This window comes from Canis lupus, chromosome 38 (genome assembly GCF_011100685.1).
Source record: "Canis lupus familiaris isolate Mischka breed German Shepherd chromosome 38, alternate assembly UU_Cfam_GSD_1.0, whole genome shotgun sequence".
In the NCBI taxonomy this organism is placed as follows: Eukaryota; Metazoa; Chordata; class Mammalia; order Carnivora; family Canidae; genus Canis; species Canis lupus.
Genome location: NC_049259.1, coordinates 1,653,538 through 1,677,101, shown reverse-complemented (window position 1 = coordinate 1,677,101; position 23,564 = coordinate 1,653,538). Strand labels below are relative to the sequence as shown.

At 39.3% G+C, this 23,564-nt stretch overlaps 1 protein-coding gene and 1 pseudogene across 13 annotated transcripts in view; one reads left to right on the top strand and one right to left on the bottom strand.

The window, feature by feature from the left end:
• Nucleotides 1-23,564, bottom strand: part of MDM4 (MDM4 regulator of p53) — a 66,409-nt gene that overhangs the window by 28,836 nt on the left and 14,009 nt on the right. For 11 of the 13 annotated variants that reach the window (XR_005385570.1, XR_005385571.1, XR_005385569.1 and 8 more), the window contains exons 2-5: nucleotides 19,686-19,798; nucleotides 18,174-18,248; nucleotides 5,994-6,127; nucleotides 4,595-4,650 (exon numbers count right to left, since the gene is read on the bottom strand). Coding sequence is in view for 8 of the 13 variants with exons in the window: in XM_038585992.1 (XP_038441920.1) it covers nucleotides 4,595-4,650; nucleotides 5,994-6,127; nucleotides 18,174-18,248; nucleotides 19,686-19,763 (343 nt within the window). In the remaining 5 variants the exon portion in view is untranslated. Of the gene's footprint in view, nucleotides 1-4,594; nucleotides 4,651-5,993; nucleotides 6,128-18,173; nucleotides 18,249-19,685; nucleotides 19,799-23,564 lie in introns of those variants that run through there. The other 2 variants (XM_038585993.1, XM_038585991.1) reach the window with 2 other exon arrangements.
• LOC119868102 lies at nucleotides 2,549-2,636 on the top strand (annotated as a pseudogene).

Genomic DNA, 23,564 nt, shown 5'->3' with positions numbered 1-23,564 from the left:
TCTAGAATTTTCCCCACTTGCTTCATAACACAATAGCACCTCATGTAAACTTACATTCTACAGTGTCAATGAAGATTTCCTGATTTAAATTCCCATTACCTGAATACAGAGTAATTTTGTAGTTAACAAGTTTTATATTTCAGTTATTCTAAACATTTCCTAAGAGGGAAGCGAAAGCAAATAAAGTTTTTCCCAAAGTCAATGAAAAGCAAAAACAGTAACCTGAGTGAAATTCTTAGATTGTCTGATAGTATTCTTAGATTGTCTGATAGGACTTGGAAATTTTCCAAGAAAAATGGAAAATGAAAACTTAACTACAGGAAAACAATAAGCTGTAGAAAATTTAATAATCTAGACCGCTCATTATATGAGGTTATATGTAATTGAAATGTTCCCAAATAAGTCTACCAAGGGCTGGATTCACTAACTACTATTCAAGTCCAGAGATAAGACACTTAAGGTAAACCTCATCCTTGTGTAATAAAGACTGCCAGAGAAAAGAATACTGATCCTACAACTGGTCTGATAATTCAGTTGTTCTGCACAAAACAATTTCAAAACTGTAATTATAAAGAGCATGATTTTATACAAGCATTTTTATAGGTAAACAGAGAATACTGAGGAGTTCAAGAGAAAGCATTTTCTGACCACAGTGGTCTTCAAAGATAAACAAGAAAACACAGATTAAGCATTTCTTTAATAAAGCAACTTGATTACTGTCATTTATAGTTCTAACGCCTTACTACCTTCCTTAGATTAAAATATTAAGAAGCAAAAAGAAATTATCTGGGAAAACTATAATGTACAAAGGAACTTTAAAATAACAAAGTTTGTCATATATTTCATTTTGTTCATATACATATGGAGATCTGGACAAATGATTCATAAAGGACCACTTTACTTTAAACAATGGCATTTTCTCAACCATCAAAATAAAGGTTTAACTCACTTGCAAAGGTGTACAATAGATGATACAGAAAACACTTTTCTTGGGGATCCCTGGGTGGCTCAGTGGTTTAGTGCCTGCCTTTGGCCCAGGGCATGATCCTAGAGTCCCAGGATCGAGTCCCACATCGGGCTCCCTGCAGAAAGCCTGCTTCTCCCTCTGCCTATGTCTCTGCCTCTCTCTCTCTGTGTGTATCTCTCATGAATAAATAAATAAAATCTTAAAAAAAAAAAAGAAAAAAACACATTTTTTCTCATTTGTCTTTTTAAATAAAATACACGCAACCCAATTTATTTAGAACAGAGATGACCAACCACAAGCACCAATGCAAGTTCAAGTCAGAGCAGACAATTATCAAAATTACTGTGTGGCAACTTTCTGGTTTTGAACATTGTACTAGGGTTATATAAGATGTTACCATTTGGGGAATCTGGGTAAAGAATATTTGGAACTCCTTATAATACGTCTACTACTTTTTTTGTAACTGAAATTATTTCAAAGTGACAAATTTAAGAATAAAATGTTTTGAAGATTTAAAGTTCAGAGAGAAATTTGTGTTAAGAAAAATTAACTGGAGCAAATTCTGTTATAATATCAAGTGTGTGGCACAATGAAAAGAGCAAGAAATGGTCAGTCAGAAATATCTGTTCTACCAATTATAAGTGGCAACCAATCTTGGACAAATCGCTCATTCTATTAAAAAAAGCAAAAAACAAAAACACAAATAAAACAATATTTTAAAACCCTTCAGTTTCATCATCTCTAGACCTTCCTCATGGGGTGGTTGTGATAATTCAATTGAAATGTTATCAAGCGGTGCCTGGGAGGCTCAGTCTTATAGCTAAGCATGTGCCTTCAGCTCAAGTCATGATCCAGGAGTCCAAGGATCAAGCCCTGTGCAGCGTCTGCTTCACCCTTTGACTCTTCCCTCCTCTTGCGTGCGCTCTCTCTCAAATAAATAGCTTAAAAAAAATAATGTTATAGAAATGTTCACTTTAATATATGGCATGTTAGGGTAGCCCCGGTGGCGCAGCGGTTTGGCACCGCCTGCAGCCTGGGGTGTGATCCTAGAGACCCGGAATCGAGTCCCACATCGGGTTCCCTGCATGGAGCCTGCTTCTCCCTCTGCCTGTGTCTCTGCCTCTCTCTGTGTGTCAATAAATAAATAAAATCTAAAAATATATATATATATATATGTATATATATATATGACATGTTAAATACTGTAGTGCAAGAAAGAAAAAGTGAGAATTACACCCACTCCAGATATTCAGAGAAAAGATCAGAAAACAAATTCTAATAGAGTAGATGAACAAATACAAAATCCTGTGTAGTGCTTGCTTCAGCAGCACATATACTAAAATTGGAACGAGGGACGCCTGAGTGGCTTAGTGGTTGAGCATCTACCTTTGGCTCAGGGAATGATCTCAGTTCAGGATGGAGTTCTGCATCGGGCTCCCTGTGGGGAGCCTGCTTCTCCCTTTGCCTATGTCTCTGCCTCTCTCTCTCTCTCTCTCTCTCTCATGAATAAATAAAGAAAATCTTTTAAAAAAATAATAAAATAAAATAAATAATAAAAAATAATAATAAAATAAAATAAAATAAAATAAAATAAAATAAAATAAAATAGAAGATTAGCATGGCCCCTGTGAAAGGATGACAGCATATTCGTGAAGCATTCCATATTTTTAAGAAATAGTGAAAGGAACTATAAGGGAAAGGAGGGAAATCAAGTGGGGAAAAACTAGAGAGGAAGACAAACCATGAAAGACTCCTAACTCTGGGAAGCAAAGGGTTGCAGAAGGGGAGAGGGATGGGGGCAATGAGGTGACTAGGTGACAGGCACTAAGGAGGGCACTTGATGGGATGGGCATGGGGTGTTACACTGTATGTTGCCAAACTGAATTTAAATCAATCAACCAATCACTCTTCTGTGTATTTTGGGCCTGCAGTGAGTATCCCAGGGAAGCCTTACTATTTCACAAGTGACTGAATTTCAATAAAGACACTATATTATTTGCAAGGCCTTCCATCTGAACAGAAATTTACAGCTGGGTGAAGTGGGTAAAGTGAGCAAATGGCTCAATGAAGTCAACAGGCTCCAAAATTCAATATAAGTTAAAAATCACATTTCAATATGAAAATAGTTTCTCTGTTCTCACGTTAAATCATAAACCTTTATTAAGAATGGATTCTTCTCAATTATTTGTTTCAGTAAACTGGAAAGATAACCAATCTAAAAGAATTACAAACTTGGGCTTTCTTCAAAGGATAAGGTTACCTAAAATCTAATTTGAAGCTCACAAAAGCGCTTCACTTAGGAATGGAAGGGAAAAGTTTCATTATTTGGAAATGATTAAGAGATAGTGTTACATTTCAGTTATATCCAGTTGATCCACTGATCTCTAATACACCATACTTCAGACCCCAAAGCAGCCCGTTTCCTCACATACCTAATAAATTAAACTCAAAGGACAATATTTAAAAGATATGGAATTAAACAAAGGGTGTTAGACAAATTGGCATTCATATAACAGAAAGCTAAAATCATTAGCTAGATGAAAGTTCTTCAGGGACCTTTCTAACAGATGGATTGGGTTAACACCATGAGCCCACAGAATCAATATCGCTGAAAAAGGGACAAGCAGACCTTATATGACTCAGATGAGATGCAACAGATGTACAAAGCACCACCTATGACACCTTCTCAGCAAAAAATCTAAACTTGAAACTATTCAGCATTACACTAGTTTACCAAAAATAAAAGAAACAGAGAAACATGTTAACATCACAAGGACAAAATCTGCAACCTCAACTAGAATGTGGGAAATTCTACAGGACAAATGATCCATTTCTTCAACAAATAAATGACATAAAAATAAAAGGAGGATTGTTTTATAAAGATACTTAGAGACATACCAACCAAATGCAATGTGTGGACTTTGGCTCTTGATTTCAACAAGCCAAATAAAAAAGATACTTCTGAGATAATTGGGGGTAACTATACATACACTGGCTATTGGATAGCATTATGAAGTTATTATTCATCTTATTTTTTTTATTTATTTTTTATTTTTTTATTTATGATAGTCACACAGAGAGAGAGAGAGAGAGAGTCAGAGACACAGGCAGAGGGATAAGCAGGCTCCATGCACCGGGAGCCTGATATGGGACTCGATCCCGGGTCTCCAGGATTGCGCCCTGGGCCAAAGGCAGGCGCTAAACCCCTGCGCCACCCAGGGATCCCCTATTATTCATCTTATTATTATTAATTTTGTTGGATGTAAGAATGACATTTATAGTTACGTTTAAAGGAAAAAGGTCCTTAACTGTTAGAGATTTTAAAGGTATGTCTAGATGAAAAAAAGAAGTAAAATTAAGGAAAAAGAAAGTATATCCAGATGAAGCAAATGTAGCAAAATGTTAACAATTACTAAGAGGTGGGTATTATACTAATCTATTTTCAGTCTATTTGAAATTTTTCACAATGAAAAATTAACATACTAATAACATTCTGTATTACGGTATCTCTCCCAGTCATGCCAACATAGCAATTCATTTCCATCTTGATCCTCCTTGTTTTCCCACCATTTGCCCCCTTTGAGCTCAAAGCTGTGATACAGACTGAAGAAATAGGATGTGACATACCTGTAGTAGCAGTGGCTAAAGTGACAAGATTCCTTCTTAGCATATCATAGAGAGGGCTGTGAAAGACAAAAAAAAAATTAATAACCCCATAGTTTTCCATTAAAATATTCCATGTCTATCAGATATGTGATCTTCTAACTTTCTCTATAACACATGGAGAAGAGAATGTTTTCCCCACAATAGGTTAGTAATTATTTAAATGTCAAGATGATAATGTCCAAGCACTTGTGTTACTTTGCCCCTATTAAGAAACTGATAGGGCAGCCCCGGTGGTGCAGCAGTTTAGCACCGCCTGCAGCCCAGGGCGTGATCCTGGAGACCCTGGATCGAGTCCCATGTCAGACTCTCTGTATGATGCCTGCTTCTCCCTCTGCCTGTGTCTCTGCCTCTCTCTCTCTGTCTCTATGAATAAATAAAAAATCTTAAAAAAAAAAAAAAAAAGAAACTGATTAATTTACATTTTATTTAATTAGCTAACCGTAACACAAGATTTCCTTTGGAGACCATTCCTTCCTTCTTTCCTTCCTACTTACAAAGAATTAAGTTTTACAATTTTAATTGGGGAAAGGGTGGAAGTTCATGATTCATAAGTTTTAGGGGCGCTTGGGTGGCTCAGTTGGTTAAGCATCTCCCTCCAGCTCAGGTCATAATCCTGGGGTCCTAGGATCAAGCCTGCTTGTCCCTTTGCACCTTGCTGGTGCTCTCTCTCGCTATCTCTGTCATCACAAAGCTGAGAAAGAAAACATTGGTTCATTACTAATTACCTTTTGACTCTATAACTCTGTAACTCTATGCAGCTGGAGAAAGTCAAACAGGTCAGAGAAGCTCTACAGTAGAGCTTATGAAGCCCATCATCAACCAGCAATGCTACATCTCTCTCATCAGCTCACTCTTCCTCTCTATAACAGCTGCTGCACAAAATTCTAACCTAGCCACATCAAGCTCATCCTACTCAGGCCTTTGCACACAATGTTTACTCTGCCAGAAGCTCTCCTCCAACCCTCTCCTGCAGCACCTCTCACTCCTCACTTATCCTGAAGCTCTCAGCTCAAATATCACTTCCTAAAGGAATCTTATCCCAACCCCTAAGATCCTAAATCCCACCCCCTACACAGCTTCATGTACCTTTTTTCTGTAACATCCACAGTATAATTTTACCATGTGCTGGTGTGATAATCTCATGAAGATGGGGAAAAGCATCTACAGTCTCACTGTTCTTTAAGCTCCATAGAATCTGAGATTATTGCTCACTAACATGGTCTTAGGGAATCACAGGCTACCTGACATGTGTAGGCCCTTAAATATTGACTGACTAAAGGAATAAATAACCATTAATATCCTATAAAGATTGAGTGGTTATAAGCACCCAAAAAGATAAACAAACCTTCACTCTTCTTACCTTGGATCTTTCACGGAGAAACTCTGACGTCCTAGCAGTTCTCCCAAAAGATCTCCACCACAGTACACCATATGCTGTTCCTGCTGATCATAAAGCTGCTTCACCATTATATACTGGCCTAGATAGTGCATGACCTGCATGGCAATAAAGCAGCATGAGAGGTCTGTCCAGCTGCTCCAAAAATCACAAAATTATTATGAGAAGATAGGTAAGTTAGTTTGCTAAAGAAAGACAAAACATATATGAGCGTGACTGTCAGTGCTTGTGTAAGGAGTCCTACAACAAGACAGTTGTCCCCAATCACTAGGTTCATCCACTTATTACCATGCTAGACATCAAGAGATTCTTACTTTTTAGAATAGAAACGTAGTGGTCTGACAGTGAGAAAAGTATTGAATTTACCTACTATCCCGTTAAAAAATCTCACCAGTTCAAATAAAGAGGTCTGTTCTAAAACTAGAAGTAATAAACTTTAAATGTGCCTGGGTCATAAAAATATTTTCCAAATCCAGGGACACACAACTACAAGACGCTTTTGATGCATATTCATTTCATTCTTTTTCACAAATGAAGTACAATGTTTAATAAGCCATCAGCACTATAACTGCATAAAATAGTGTTTATCAAATAAAAATTTAGTATATCTGGATTTTTTCCACAGAGTTCACAAAAATGGAAGAAACTCAGACAAGTTCATGATTCGTAAGTTTTAGGGATGCTTGGGTGGCTCAGTTGGTTAAGCATCTCCCTCCAGCTCAGATCATGATCCTGGGGTCCTAGGATCAAGCTTGCTTCTCCCTCTCCACCTTGCTGGTGCTCTCTCTTGCTATCTCTGTCACTATCTCTGTCTGTCTCTCTCTCAAATAAATAAATAAAATCTTTAAAAAAAAGTTTGATTTATTTTTTCCTAATGTTTTCCCTATGCAGATTTTTTTAAACTGCTTAATATTTAAGTTCACTTAATGACAGTAAAAACTGTTGCCACAGATTACAGGCAAATCAAAGCAGCTATCTTTAACTTTAGGCCCCAACTTCTCAGGAATTATCAGATATCTGCACAGATTTTCCGAATACTGTTCCCATTATATTGGTACAATAATGCTCCTAGGCTCCCCTCTATACCAAGCAACATTTTGCCCAGATAATCAAGTATCTAGGGAGAAATAAGATGGGGAAGAGTATTTACTGGAAGAAAAAGAAGAAAGATTTAATTTATGTCTGTCAAACTTTCAGAAGAAATAAATCCACTCTAAGTATTCAAAGTAATAAGGTCTTCTAATACAATAGAAACTATTATCTATAAATGTGTACATAATTAAGTGCCTGTAGCCATGCCACACCATCATAATCTCTAGGCTCCTCAAGCGCCAGTGGGAGAGGAGGCAGGTAAATAAGGTCTCTATACCATGGCTTGTACAAAGCAGACCACTCATAAACTGACTGGTGCTAAGCGCTGAGGAAGCAACTGACTACAAAAAGAAATTTGGAAGAGTATGCCCTCTTCTGGCGGGGTGAAGAAACCTCATGGTTACAGCCTTGGGACTGTGGCACTCCATGAAATTGGACATTATTAAGAGTCCACTGAACTCCTGATTCACAAACTTCCTTTCTAGCATCTGCTGCAAAAAATTGCTCAGGACTTTAAAAGAAATCTATGCTTCTAGAGTGCAGCTATTGCTGCTTTGCAGGAGACAAGTGAGGCCTATCTGGTGGGCCTTTTTAAAGACACCAATCTGTGTGCTATCCATACCAAACATGTGACGATTACATCAAAAGACATACAGCTAGCATGTCACAGAGAATGTGCCTAAGAATCAACTCTGATGGAAAACATTTCATTCTTTAAAACAAATTTTTTTTCTTCGTAGTTCTGAACTTTAGATTTTTTTCCCATGGGGTCAAAAGGTACCAAAGTATACAACTACAAGTGGAAAAATAGGGAACAGAAATCAGGTATTGGCATTTTTTCCATTTTTACATGTGTGAATTTTTTTTTTTAAGATTTTATTTATTTATTCACAACAGACATAGAGAGAGAGGCGCAGAGATACAGGCAGAGGGAGAAGCAGGCTCCATGCCAGGAGCCTGACGTGGGACTCAATCCCAGGACCCCAGGATCGCGCCCTGGGCCAAAGGCAGGCACCAAACCGCTGAGCCACCCAGGGATCCCCATGTGTGAATTTTTTAATATAAATGTGGGGGCCTAAAAAAATAAAAAAATAAATGTGGGGACCTAAGACATTCATGTTTCAGTAAACATGTTTCAGCAGTTCAACTTCATAACAATTATAAATAAACCTGTTATATTTTTCGGGACAATTTGGATTTTTAAATTTTTTTTAAAGATTTTATTCATTAATTTGAGAGACAGAAAGAACGAGAATGCACACAAGAGAGCACAAGCAGAGGACAGGCAAAGGGAGACGGAGAAAGACTCCCCACAGAACACAGAGCCAGACGTGGAGCTCAATCCCAGGACCCTGAGATCATGACCTGAGCCGAAGGTAGATGCTTAACTGACTGAGTCACCCAGGCACACCTGGATTTACTTTAAACAAGCAAATTTCTTACTAACAGTAACTATATGGGATTGGTAGCATATTTATCATACAGTAGATCCATTCATTCACTATACTTTCCTAACAGTTGTCCTATATGCAAATACATGTTTTTAATGTCATCTGTCTTCTGTGCTATTCCTGTAAGATTGCTATTAAAATTGATTAGGCAGGGGCACCCGGGTGGCTCAGTCCGTTAAGCATCTGCCTTCAGCTCAGGTCATGATCCCAGGGTCCTGGGATAGAGCACCACAACAGGCTCCTTACTCAGCAGAGAGACTGCTTCTCCCTCTCCTTCTGCCTGCCGCTCCCACTGCTTGTGCTCTGTCAAATAAATAAAATATTTTAAAAATAATAAAAATAGGGCAGCCCGGGTGCCTCAGCGGTTTAGTGCCACCTTCAGCCCAGGGTGTGATCCTGGAGACCTGGGATCAAGTCCCATGTCGAGCTCCCTGCATGGAGCCTGCTTCTCCCTCTGCCTGTGTCTCTGCCTCTCATGAATAAATAAATAAAACCTATAAAATAATAATAATAAAATGAAATGTATTAAATAGGGGGTGCTTGGGGACGCCTGGATGGCTCAGCAGTTGATCATCTGCCTTCAGCTCAGAGCATGATCCCGGGGTCTGGGGATCAAGTCCTGCAACAGGTTCCCTGCAAGGAGCCTGTTTCTCCCTCTGCTTATGTCTCTGCCTCTCTCTCTCTCTCTCATAAATACATAAATAAAATCTTTACAAATAAATAAAAAATAAAAACAAATAGGGGGCACCTGGTGGCTCAGTCAGTTAAGCATCTGCTTTCAGCTCAGGTCATGATCTCAGGGTCCTGGGATGGAGCCCTGTGTTGAGCTCCCTGCTAAGCAGGGAGTCTGCTTGTCCCTCTGCTCCTCCCCCAGCTCATGCTCTAATAAATAAATAAAATCTTTTTTTTTAATGCCTTAAATGGAGTGCCTGGCTGGCACAGTCAGTTAAGCATCCAACTCTTGGTTTCAGCTCAGATTGTGATCTCAGGGTTGTGAGAATCGAGCCCCACATTGGACTCTGCTTAACACTCTCTTCTCCTCCATCTGCTCCTTCACCTACCTGTGTGCTCACTTGCATGCTCTAATAAATAAATCTTAATAAACAAACAAATAAAAATAAAAGGCATTAAACTAGGGGTGCCTGGCTGGCTCAGTCCATAAGTGCAACCCTTGATCACAGGGTTGTGTGTTCAAGCCCCACGTTGGGTGTAGAGATTTACAGTTTTCAATTAGCAATAATCAATCACGCTTCGGATAAACCTCATTGGCTACAATACTGCCACTGCACAAAGCTAGAGATTATTTCAAAATAAAAATCTTAAAATAGGGATCCCTGGGTGGCGCAGCGGTTCGGCGCCTGCCTTTGGCCCAGGGCGCGATCCTGGAGATCCGGGATCGAATCCCACGTTGGGCTCCCGGTGCATGGAGCCTGCTTCTCCCTCTGCCTGTGTCTCTGCCTCTCTCTCTCTCTCTCTCTCTGACTATCATAAATAAATAAAAAAAACTTTAAAAAAAATCTTAAAATAATAAGACAAAAATAAATATATTAAACTAAAAAAAACTAACATGTACATAATTCAACTCTCATACCATACTGCCCCAATGCACACAAACTAAGAACCAGTATTTAAAAAATTAAAAATTAGGAAATTCTTCTCTACGCACCAGGTAGGGTCAAAATTCATAATAGAGAGCTTCATGTAAACTCTGTCCAACTTTTTCCACAGTAAAACATTCTGACCAATATGTACTTAATTTCTTCTTAACCCAGGAAAATTTTACCATGTTATTGAAGGAGATAGCACAATTCGTTACAACAACTTTACTGATATAAAAATCCGTACTTTGGGGTGCCTGGGTAGTTCAGTCATTCTAGGTGTCTGACTCTCCATTTCTGCTCAGGTCATGATCCCATGGATCGTTGGAGATAGTCCCGTGCCAGGCTCCTCACTCAGCATGGAGTCTGCTTGAAGATTCTTTCCCTCTACCCCTCCTGACACACACTTGTCCATGCACTCTTTCTCTCTCTCTCAAATAATTTTTTAAAAAATCCATACTTCGGTAATAGTTTCAGAATTCTAGAGATAGGGGGAGGGGCAAGATGGAGGAAGAGTAGGGTCTCCAAATCACCTGTCTCCACCAAATTACCTAGAAAACCTTCAAATTATCCTGAAAATCTATGAATTCGGCCTGAGAATTAAAGAGAGAACACCTGGAATGCTACAGTGAGTAGAGTTCGTGCTTCTATCAAGGTAGGAAGACGGGGAAAAAAAAGAAAGAAAGAAACAAAAGGCCTCCAAGGGGGAGGGGCCCCGCGAGGAGCCCGGCTGAGGCCGGGGCGAGTGTCCCCAGGACAGGAGAGCCCCGACCCGGAGACGCAGGAGCTGCACCGACCTTCCCGGGCGGAAAGGGGCTCCAGGGAGGTGGAGCAGGACCCAGGAGGGCGGGGATGCCCTCGGGCTCCTGGGGACACTAACAGACACCTGCGCCCCCGGAGAGTGCGCCGAGCTCCCTAAGGGCTGCAGCGCGCACGGCGGACCCGGAGCAGCTCGGGGGGGGGGGGGGGGGGGGGGGGGGGGGGGGGCTCGGGGGCGGCTCCGCGGAGGGGGCTGCGGGGCGGGAGCAGCTCGGAGGGCCTCGGGCGGGGGCTCCGCGGAGGGGGCTGCGGGGCGGGAGCAGCTCGGAGGGCCTCGGGCGGGGGCTCCGTGGAGGGGGCTGCGCGGCCGGGAGCGCGAATCCAACAGCGCAGGCCCAGAGCACAGGGCGCCGGGACACAGCCCAGGATCCGCCCCGTCCCCCCCCCACCCCCGCCGGACAGGCAGAGGCCCGGAGGGCGCAGGACAGCACAGCAAGGACGCTACTGCCCCGAGCTGAGCAGATCAGCGGCCCCACCCCAGAGCCTCCAGGCCCTGCAGACGGAGAGCTCCGGAGTTCCTGCCGGAGCTGAATCCAGGTTTCCAGAGCTGGCCCCACCACTGGGTCTGTTGCTCCTGGGGCCTCACGGGGTAAACAACCCCCACTGAGCCCTGCACCAGGCAGGGGCACAGCAGCTCCCCCAACTGCTAACACCTGAAAATCAGCACAACAGGCCCCTCCCCCAGAACACCAGCTAGACGGACAAGTTCCAGGGGAAGCCAAGGGACTTAGAGTACACAGAATCAGAAGATACTCCCCCGTGGTTCTTTTTTTTTTTTTTTTTTTTGTTTTGTTTTGCTTTTTGATTTGTTTCCTTCCCCCACCCCCTTTTCCTTTCTTTCTTTTTCTTCCTTTTTCTTTTTTTTTTTTCATTTTTTTCTTCCTTTTTTTTTCCTCTTTCTCTTTTCTTTCCTTCTTTCTCTCCTCTCTTTTTCTCCTTTTCCCAATACAACTTGCTTTTGGCCACTCTGCACTGAACAAAATGACTAGAAGGAAAACCTCACCTCAAAAGAAAGAATAAGAACAGTCCTCTCTCCCACAGAGTTACAAAATTTGGATTACAATTCAATGTCAGAAAGCCAATTCAGAAGCACTATTATACAGCTACTGCTGGCTCTAGAAAAAGGCATAAAGGACTCAAGAGACTTCATGACTGCAGAATTTAGAGCTAATCAGGCAGAAATTAAAAATCAATTGAATGAAATGCAATCCAAACTAGAAGTCCTAACGACGAGGGTTAACGAGGTGGAAGAACGAGTGAGTGACATAGAAGACAAGTTGATGGCAAAGAGGGAAACTGAGGGAAAAAGAGACAAACAATTAAAAGACCATGAGGATAAAGGGAAATAAACGACAGCCTGAGGAAGAAAAACTTACGTTTAATTGGTGTTCCCGAGGGCGCCGAAAGGGACAGAGGGCCAGAATATGTATTTGAACAAATTCTAGCTGAAAACTTTCCTAATCTGGGAAGGGAAACAGGCATTCAGATCCAGGAAATAGAGAGATCCCCGCCTAAAATCAATAAAAACCGTTCAACACCTCGACATTTAATAGTGAAGCTTGCAAATTCCAAAGATAAAGAGAAGATCCTTAAAGCAGCAAGAGACAAGAAATCCCTGGCTTTTATAGGGAGGAGTATTAGGGTAACAGCAGACCTCTCCACAGAGACCTGGCAGGCCAGAAAGGGCTGGCAGGATATATTCAGGGTCCTAAATGAGAAGAACATGCAGCCAAGAATACTTTTTATCCAGCAAGGCTCTCATTCAAAATGGAAGGAGAGATAAAGAGCTTCCAAGACAGGCAGCAACTGAAAGAATATGTGACCTCCAAACCAGCTCTGCAAGAAATTTTAAGGGGGACTCTTAAAATTGCCCTTTAAGAAGAAGTTCAGTGGAACAATCCACAAAAACAAGGACTGAATAGATATCATGATGACACTAAACTCATATCTCTCAATAGTAACTCTGAATGTGAACGGGCTTAATGACCCATCAAAAGGCGCAGGGTTTCAGACTGGATAAAAAAGCAGGACCCATCTATTTGCTGTCTACAAGAGACTCATTTTAGACAGAAGGACACCTACAGCCTGAAAATAAAAGGTTGGAGAACCATTTACCATTCGAATGGTCCTCAAAAGAAAGCAGGGGTAGCCATCCTTATATCAGATAAACTAAAATTTACCCCGAAGACTGTAGTGAGAGATGAAGAGGGACACTATATCATACTTAAAGGATCTATTCAACAAGAGGACTTAACAATCCTCAATATATATGCCCCGAATGTGGGAGCTGCCAAATATATCAATCAATTATTAACCAAAGTGAAGAAATACTTAGATAATAATACACTTATACTTGGTGACTTCAATCTAGCTCCTTCTATACTCGATAGGTCTTCTAAGCACAACATCTCCAAAGAAACGAGAGCTTTAAATGATACACTGGACCAGATGGATTTCACAGTATCTACAGAACTTTACATCCAAACTCAACTGAATACACATTCTTCTCAAGTGCACATGGAACTTTCTCCAGAATAGACCACATACTGGGTCACAAATAGGGTCTGAACCGATACCAAAAGATTGGGATCGTCCCCTGCATATTCTCAGACCATAATGCCTTGAAATTAGAACTAAATCACAACAAGAAGTTTGGAAGGACCTCAAACACGTGGAGGTTAAGGACCATCCTGCTAAAAGATGAAAGGGTCAACCAGGAAATTAAGGAAGAATTAAAAAGATTCATCGAAACTAATGAGAATGAAGATACAACCGTTCAAAATCTTTGGGATGCAGCAAAAGCAGTCCTGAGGGGGAAATACATCGCAATACAAGCATCCATTCAAAAACTGGAAAGAACTCAAATACAAAAGCTAACCTTACACATAAAGGAGCTAGAGAAAAAACAGCAAATAGATCCTACACCCAGCAGAAGAAGAGAGTTAATAAAGATTCGAGCAGAACTCAAAGAAATCGAGACCAGAAGAACTGTGGAACAGATCAACAGAACCAGGAGTTGGTTCTTTGAAAGAATTAATAAGATATAAACCATTAGACAGCCTTATTAAAAAGAAGAGAAAGAAGACTCAAATTAATAAAATCATGAATGAGAAAGGAGAGATCACTACCAACACCAAGGAAATACAAACGATTTTAAAAACGTATTATGAACAGCTATACGCCAATAAATCAGGCAATCTAGAAGAAATGGACGCATTCCTGGAAAGCCACAAACTACCAAAACTGGAACAGGAAGAAATAGAAAACCTGAACAGGCCAATAACCAGGGAGGAAATTGAAGCCGTCATCAAAAACCTCCCAAGACACAAGAGTCCAGGGCCAGATGGCTTCCCAGGGGAATTCTATCAAACATTTAAAGAAGAAACCATACCTATTCTCCTAAAGCTGTTTGGAAAGATAGAAAGAGATGGAGTACTTCCAAATTCGTTCTATGAAGCCAGCATCACCTTAATTCCAAAACCAGACAAAGACCCCACCAAAAAGGAGAATTACAGACCAATATCCCTGATGAACATGGATGCAAAAATTCTCAGCAAGATACTAGCCAGTAGGATCCAACAATACATTAAGAAAATTATTCACCATGACCAAGTAGGATTTATCCCCGGGACACAAGGCTGGTTCAACACCCGTAAAACAATCAATGTGATTCATCATATCAGCAAGAGAAAAACCAAGAACCATATGATCCTCTCATTAGATGCAGAGAAAGCATTTGACAAAATACAGCATCCATTCCTGATCAAACCTCTTCAGAGTGTAGGAATAGAGGGAACTTTCCTCAACATCTTAAAAGCCATCTACGAAAAGCCCACAGCAAATATCATTCTCAATGGGGAAGCACTGGGAGCCTTTCCCCTAAGATCAGGAACAAGACAGGGATGTCCACTCTCACCACTGCTATTCAACATAGTACTGGAAGTCCTAGCCTCAGCAATCAGACAACAAAAAGACATTAAAGGCATTCAAATTGGCAAAGAAGAAGTCAAACTCTCCCTCTTCGCCGATGACATGATACTCTACGTAGAAAACCCAAAAGTCTCCACCCCAAGATTGCTAGAACTCATACAGCAATTTGGTAGCGTGGCAGGATACAAAATCAATGCCCAGAAATCAGTGGCATTTCTATACACTAACAATGAGACTGAAGAAAGAGAAATTAAGGAGTCAATCCCATTTACAATTGCACCCAAAAGCATAAGATACCTAGGAATAAACCTAACCAAAGAGGGAAAGGATCTATGTACCCTAAAAACTATAGAACACTTCTGAAAGCAATTGAGGAAGACACAAAGAGATGGAAAAATATTCCATGCTCATGGATTGGCAGAATTAATATTGTGAAAATGTCAATGTTACCCAGGGCAATATACACATTTAATGCAATCCCTATCAAAATACCATGGACTTTCTTCAGAGAGTTAGAACAAGTTATTTTAAGATTTGTGTGGAATCAGAAAAGACCCCGAATAGCCAGGGGAATTTTAAAAAAGAAAACCATAGCTGGGGGCATCACAATGCCAGATTTCAGGTTGTACTACAAAGCTGTGGTCATCAAGACAGTGTGGTACTGGCATAAAAACAGACACACAGATCAATGGAACAGAATAGAGAACCCAGAAGTGGACCCTGAACTTTATGGTCAACTAATATTCGATAAAGGAGGAAAGACTATCCATTGGAAGAAAGACAGTCTCTTCAATAAATGGTGCTGGGAAAATTGGACATCCACATGCAGAAGAATGAAACTAGACCACTCTCTTGCACCAGACACAAAGATAAACTCAAAATGGATGAAAGATCTAAATGTGAGACAGATTCCATCAAAATCCTAGAGAAGAACACAGGCAACACCCTTTTTGAACTCGGCCACAGTAACTTCTTGCAAGATACATCCACGAAGGCAAAAGAAACAAAAGCAAAAATGAACTATTGGGACTTCATCAAGATAAGAAGCTTTTGCACAGCAAAGGATACAGTCAACAAAACTCAAAGACAACCTACAGAATGGGAGAAGATATTTGCAAATGACATATCAGATAAAGGGCTAGTTTCCAAGATCTATAAAGAACTTATTAAACTCAACACCAAAGAAACAAACAATCCAATCATGAAATGGGCAAAAGACATGAACAGAAATCTCACAGAGGAAGACCTAGACATGGCCAACACGCACATGAGGAAATGCTCTGCATCACTTGCCATCAGGGAAATACAAATCAAAACCACAATGAGATACCACCTCACACCAGTGAGAATGGGGCAAATTAACAAGGCAGGAAACAACAAATGTTGGAGAGGATGCGGAGAAAAGGGAACCCTCTTACACTGTTGGTGGGAATGTGAACTGGTGCAGCCACTCTGGAAAACTGTGTGGAGGTTCCTCAAAGAGTTAAAAATAGACCTGCCCTACGACCCAGCAATTGCACTGCTGGGGATTTACCCCAAAGATTCAGATGCAATGAAACGCCGGGACACCTGCACCCCGATGTTCACAGCAGCAATGTCCACAATAGCCAAACTGTGGAAGGAGCCTCGGTGTCCACCGAAAGATGATGGATAAAGAAGATGTGGTCTATGTATACAATGGAATATTCCTCAGCCATTAGAAATGACAAATACCCACCATTTGCTTCAACGTGGATGGAACTGGAGGGTATTATGCTGAGGAGAAGTCAGTCGGAGAAGGACAAACATTGTATGTTCTCATTCATGTGGGGAATATAAATAATAGTGAAAGGGAATATAAGGGAAGGGAGAAGAAATGTGTGGGAAATATCAGAAAGGGAGACAGAACGTAAAGACTGCTAACTCTGGGAAACGAACTGGGGGTGATAGAAGGGGAGGAGGGCGGGGAGTGGGAGTGACTGGGTGACAGGCACTGGGGGTTATTCTGTATGTTGGTAAATTGAACACCAATAAAAAAAAATCTTAAAAAATAAAATAAAAGCCATATGAGGATTATACTAAAAAAAAGAATTCTAGAGATATAGTTCAAAATGATGTGCTTAATATAAAACTATAAAGGAAATTATGACTATTCTAAAAAATCTAAAATGCTTCCAATTTGTTTCCTTGAGAGATACAATGGCTCGGGAATACAGTGTTGCTTATGGTTTTCAGAAAAGTTTTTTAAAAGCGTGATAATTTTGTTTCTTTCAATTAGGAAAGGTTAGATTTTTATCCAAATAAATGTAAGCAATTCAAAGAGATTAACATTTTAATATTGAGTCTTCTCTACTTAAAGGAATTCAATTTGTTTTTATTAAAAAACAAAACAGGGCAGCCTGGGCGGCTCAGAGGTTTAGCGCCGCCTTCGGCCCAGGGCGTAATCCTGGGGATGGGATGAGTCCCAAATCGAGTTCCTAGCATGGAGCCTCCTTCTCCCTCTGCCTGTGTCTCTGCCTCTCTCTCTGTGTGTGTCTCTAATGAATAAATAAAATCTTTTAAAATAAATAAATAAATAATAAATAAATAAATAAATAAATAATAAATAAATAAATAATAACAAACAAACCTTCAGGTCTAAATAAGTTAAAGGTGTGTTTAAAATAACTCACAGTGCTCAGAAAAGTATCTGACATATTTATAATGAAAAACTACTGCATTTAATTCCTGCCTGGCAGTACATCCTATAAATCATAGACAGTGTCATTTTTTAAATCTTGTACAGGCTTTGCATTTTAACTGTGAGATCAATGATTTCATGGTTAGTCTTCTGTTTGGCTGACAAATACTTCAAAAGGAAATTTAAAGGAAATATGGAGTTCAACTTAGCTCAATGGTCTTTATTTTTTTTTTTTAAGATTTTATTTATTCATTCATGAGAGAGAAAGAGGCAGAGACACAGGCAGAAGGAGAAGCAGGCAGAGGGAGAAGCAGGCTCCATGCAGGGAGCCTGATGCAGGACTCGATCCCGGGTCTCCAGGATCACACCCTGGGCTGAAGGCGGGCGCTAAACTGCTGAGCCACCCTGGCTGCCCTCAATGGTCTTTAAAATAAAGCAAAAGTTGCCTCTCTAGTACCTCAGGAGTAGAATTTTCTTTCTTAGGCCTGATTTCAGAACCATACATTCATTAGCTTCTACTTTTTTTTTTTTTTTCTCTCATCAGCTTCTATTTCTCAGCTGTTCTTAAAATGGAGAATTCTCTTTAATGGCTTACCTCTTTAACAGTGAACATTTCACCTTGTGCACCTGCTGCCTGCAAAATCTTCAAAAGTGGAAGTTTTGGTCGTACCTGATATAAACATAAAATAAACCCATTATTTACATTTCAACTAAATTGGTTTCTGAAACCCTAAGAACAAGAAAACCTTAAATTTTTTTTTTTTTTTTAACAAACCCTGTTGGATACTTATGATCTAATAACATACAATCTTCCAATACACAATATACTGGCAGATAATCAGACTACTATTTGTTACCTTCCTGAAAAATCACATTTCCAAAAGACAGCACATTCACACCTACTAGGATGGCCATAACAAAAAGAAAAAAAGGGGAAAAAATAAGTATTGGCAAGGATATGGAGAAACTGGAACCCTTGTGCACTGCTGGTGGGAAGATAAAATGGTTCAGCTGCTATGGAAAATAGTTTGGCAGTTCCCCAAAATGTTAAAGACAGAATTACCAAATGACCCAGCAGTTCGACTCCTTGCTATATACTCGAAAGAACTGAAAGCAGGATTCAAATAAGTATTTGTACACCAGTGTTCACAGAAGCATTATTCACACTAGCCAAACAATGGAAACAACCCAAATAGCACCGACAGATGAGCAGATAAGCCAAATGTGGCATAAACACACCAGAGATAGTAACTTTTGACGTTATCTTGACTCTTACTGTGGAATCTGTCGTTAGCCACACAATCTTTAAAATTTTTATGGTCAAACTTGTCTCTCTTCCTCTTACAGCCTCTTTGGTTTTGTCTTATTTAAGGCCCCTCTTTTCATAAGCATCCCCTAAGTTTTCTTCTAATATTATTTCGCTTTTTACATTTAAATTTTCACCTATCTGGAATTTGTTTTTATACAAAGCTTGAGGACTTCATTTGTTTCCTTCCAGAGATGGACAATTACATCAAAACTATCTATTATATAAGCCACATTTTCCCCCAACAAATCTAAATTCCACTTCATCATATACTAAGGTATATATTAAATATTGTGCAATGTTTATGAAAACACAAAACAAAATTATGTATTTCTATATGTTAGAGGAAAAGATCTGGAATAAGACACAGTGTTGTCTTAGGAGGAAGGGACTTTAGGGGAAGAAGGGAAGAGATAGATGGTCAAGGAGTCTCTATGATAAATACATTATAAACACATTATAAAATTGAATTTTTAATAAGAATACATTTGCTATATTCAAAATTAATTTTTAAAGAAAACATGCTTGTTAAAATGAAATGAGAGAAAAAACAAACATATAATTTGGCCCCAAATTCTCCACAAGCCACTTATACCCTAAAATGCAATAGTTTTCAAAATGTCCCAATATTTTGAGCAATCTGTAAACTCTACATCTTTAATCAATAATCAATTCAAATTTTGAGCACTGACACCTTTTCCTGGTTTCCCTAATAAGCCATTTTAAAAAATAATCCTTTTTGCTCTACATAAATCCTACAGTCAGAATACAGAATACTAGGAATGCCTAAAAATGATTTACCTGATTGGTTTGTTCTGGGGAGATCCTGCAAGCACTGTCAGAAGTTGAACACTGGGCAGAGGTGGCAAATGATGTCATTTTGGCAGTGAAGAAATCGCAGTCTGTTGATAAATCTGAAAGGAAAAAAGCATTATGAAATCTCTTCTAAAGCAGAAAATTCTCTCAAGATGTACAAAATAGCAGAAGAAAAAAAATGACAGGTATCAGAGCGCCCTACACAAATGCAATATATTCATATGAAGTTCTTGATACTCTTCTGATCCCTTTCTAAGTTCAGATCCTACAAAAAACTCAAAGGCTTAATTAAGGTTAAGAACCATCCATGCTTCCCTCAGGTGAAGCCTGAAACAGAAACAGGTTCAGGCATGCTCCAACCTCCACAGTGATGATAATGAGTAAACTGTTTTAGGGGGAAGTCAAATTTACAACCATTATCTACCCAATGAATATCGGAGTTTCAGGAACTCCTCCTCTCTTGGGTAGTGCTCAAGAGCACCCCCTGGAAGACAACAGATGTAAGAGCTGGGGGAATTACCAAGTAATAAAGTTAAGATTCTGTGAGCACATCAAGAAAAACCTTTGCAACATGTTGAAACATGTCTTGGCAAGGAACCACAAGAAAATGATAGTCAAAATGCTCAGTATCAACTAAAGCAACTTTTAATACCTGCCCACCCCAAAGAGTACAACTAAATATTTACAAAATGGGTTAAAACAAAGTGGAGGGATGCCTGGATGGCTCAGAGGTTGAGCATCTGCCTTCAGTTCAGGTCGTGATACCAGGGTCACAAGATGAAGTCCTGCATCGGGCTCCTTGCATGAAGCCTGCTTCTTCCTCTGCCTGTGTGTGTCTCTGCCCCTCTCTCTCTCTCTCTCTGTCTATCATGAATAAATAAAATCTTTAAAAAATAAAAAATAAATAAAACAAAGTGGACATATAGCATCAAGGAAAGATGTAGCATGAATTGAATCACATTCTACCATCTCTCCTTAAAAAAAAAAAAGGTGTAAGAGGAAAAACAAATTTTAAAATAAGCTTAAGTTTACCTTCAGGCCTTTTTCTAACAAAAAAGGTAATAAATGATCAGTGAGATTTATGAAATAAACACATCGGGGAAACGGTGAAAGGGGCCTGGAAAAACTGACAAATATTCTGGCTAAAACTAAAAAAATTCCTCAATCTTCTGAGAGTACTTACTAACTCTAACAAAATAGAAATTCCTCTCCCCCCCAACTGCTTCCCTTGCTACAAAATGGGAAGTCAAATAGGATATAAGCATAATTTACAATTTTAAAGCAGCTAGCTTTTAATTAGCATTTCAAACCTTATACATAAAACACCAATCCTGATCTCCCCAAACCTGCCAGTCCTGCAGTCTTCCCCATCTCAGCAAATGACAACTCCATCCTTCCGGTAGGTCAGGTCAATGACCTTGAAGCCATCCTTGATTTCTTTTTCTTTCACACTCCACATCCAGTTAATAAATTCTAAAGCTGTATCTTGAAATATATCCAAACTCTAACCATTTCTCACCACTTCCATTATTACTGCATGAATCCAAACCACCTACCTCCCAACTGCACTACCCTTTTAAGGTCTTCTTGCTCCCACCCTTGCCTCTCTAGCTCCTAACCTCCCCCTTTTGTCTGTTCAAATGTCAAGTTTACCAAGGGGGCCATCCATTTTTAAAACTGCAACTCCCAACCCCCAGTATTCCCTATCTCCTTCTCTGCCTTAGTTTTCTTTACTATCCTTGTTACCAACCAACACACTATACATTTTATTTATCATGTAAAACATAAGCAGCAAGTAGCAGGGATTTGTATTTATTTGTTAATAAATACCTGCTGCCTAAATTGACAATTATTACACACTGTAGAGAAACACGATAGATATAAATATCACTAACAGTGTGGATTTCGGGGGGAGGGGTACCTGGCTGGCTCAGTCTGTGGAGCAGGGCTGTAAGTTCAAGCCCCACATTAGATCTACACTTACTTAAAAATAAAATCTTAAAAATAAAAATAAGCAGTGTGGATGGTTTCCAAAAATGGTCCCCACTGAACCACATCTTCCAAGTGGCTCTGCAACATTCATTAGCAGAATACAGTGGAAGTGATAATGTGCCAATTCCAAGCCTGGCAGTTTCATTTTTTGTGCTTTTTGAGGCCCCTAAAATCTGACTACTCTACTGGAGATCACATAAAAGGGCCATGTGGAGAAAAGGTTCAGTTGAGCCCAGTCTTCTTCCAGCCATTCCCTCCAAAGCACCACATATTACAGGACATTCCAAAAGCAGCTGACACCTGACTACAGCTGCATGCCAGACAAGAACCATCCAACTCAGCCCACAGAATCATAATAAATAAAATGGCCACTGTTTTAACTCACTAAGTTGTTGAGGTGGTTTATTACATAGCATTAGATAATCAAAACAAATGGCACAGACTTTCATAGAGCTTACTCTGTACAGGCACACAGATTAACCCATTTAACACTTAAATAAACCTATGACATTGGTAATGTTATCAGCTTTTTTTACATCTAACACAAGAGAAGCAGAGATGTTATCTGCCCAAGATAATAGAATTCTATGAACTGCTAGAGTCAAGATTTCAAACTCAAGAGTTCTGAAATCTCCGCTGAGTAATATTTTTTGCCCATTAGACCTCAATGTACAGAATTAATCATAATCCTTTCCTTCAACATACTTTGTTTACCCACACATGGCCCATTTTTCCTTGATTCTTCCTAATGCAGTAAGTATCCACAAAGCAGTATGCTTGACAATAACCTATATTTAACTGTAATACCCCTATCTCTCCCCAACAATCATCCTGAATCCTGTTTTGATTTTCTTCCCTTCTTCTTTATGCATTTTACTGCATCAAAATGGAATGCTAAGGAGTAAATATTTTTAGTTCAGTCGCTTTTAACTTAAGGAAAAAAAAAAAAGCAGGTAGAGTAATCTTAGATTTTTATTTCACTAAAATTCCTACTTGTGTCACGTTAGTTAAAATTTATTGTAAACTAAATATAATGTAAAATCTACCATTTCTAAATGTACAATTCAGTGACATTAAGTACATTCACAGTACTGTACACCATCAACACTATCCATCTCCAGAACTTTTTAATCAACTAAATTGAAATTCTGCACCCATTAAACAGCGAACTCTCATGATGACCTCCTCTCCCCAGGCCGTGATAACCACAATCCTTTCTATCTTTAAGAATATGCCAATTCTAGATACCTCATCTAAGTGAAACCACAGTATTTGTCCTTTTGTGTCTGGCTTATTTCACTTAGCATGTTTTTAAGATTCATACTTTATTTTTCATTTATTTTGACTGCTATATAATATTCCAGTGTGATGAACATTTGGGTTGTTTCTAGGTTTTCACTATTATGAACAATGCTACTAATAATATTCTTGTACATGTGCAAAAAAAGTGTCTCGAGTATATCTACAAGAGAAATTGCTAGATCATAGCATGTATGAATACTCAACTTTAGGAACTGACACCAAACTATTTTCAAAGTGTTTGTACCAATCCACAGTCCCATCAGGAATGTATAAAATATTCTATGAATCTATTTCCTCTAATACTTTTTAATTTTTGCCAAATAGGAATTGACTTTTTCTCTGTTCACTAATGACAATGATGCTAAATCTCTTCATATGCTTATCAGCCTTGTGTTTCCTCTTCTATGAAATACCAGCTCATGTCTTCTGGACATTTTTCTAATGGATTTTGTTATATTCATTAATTCATAATAGTTCTTTATATTTTTTTAATATTACCTCTATGTAAATTGGGTGTCCTGCAAATATTGTCTTCTAACTTGTAACATTTTTTCCATTTCCTAGAAGATA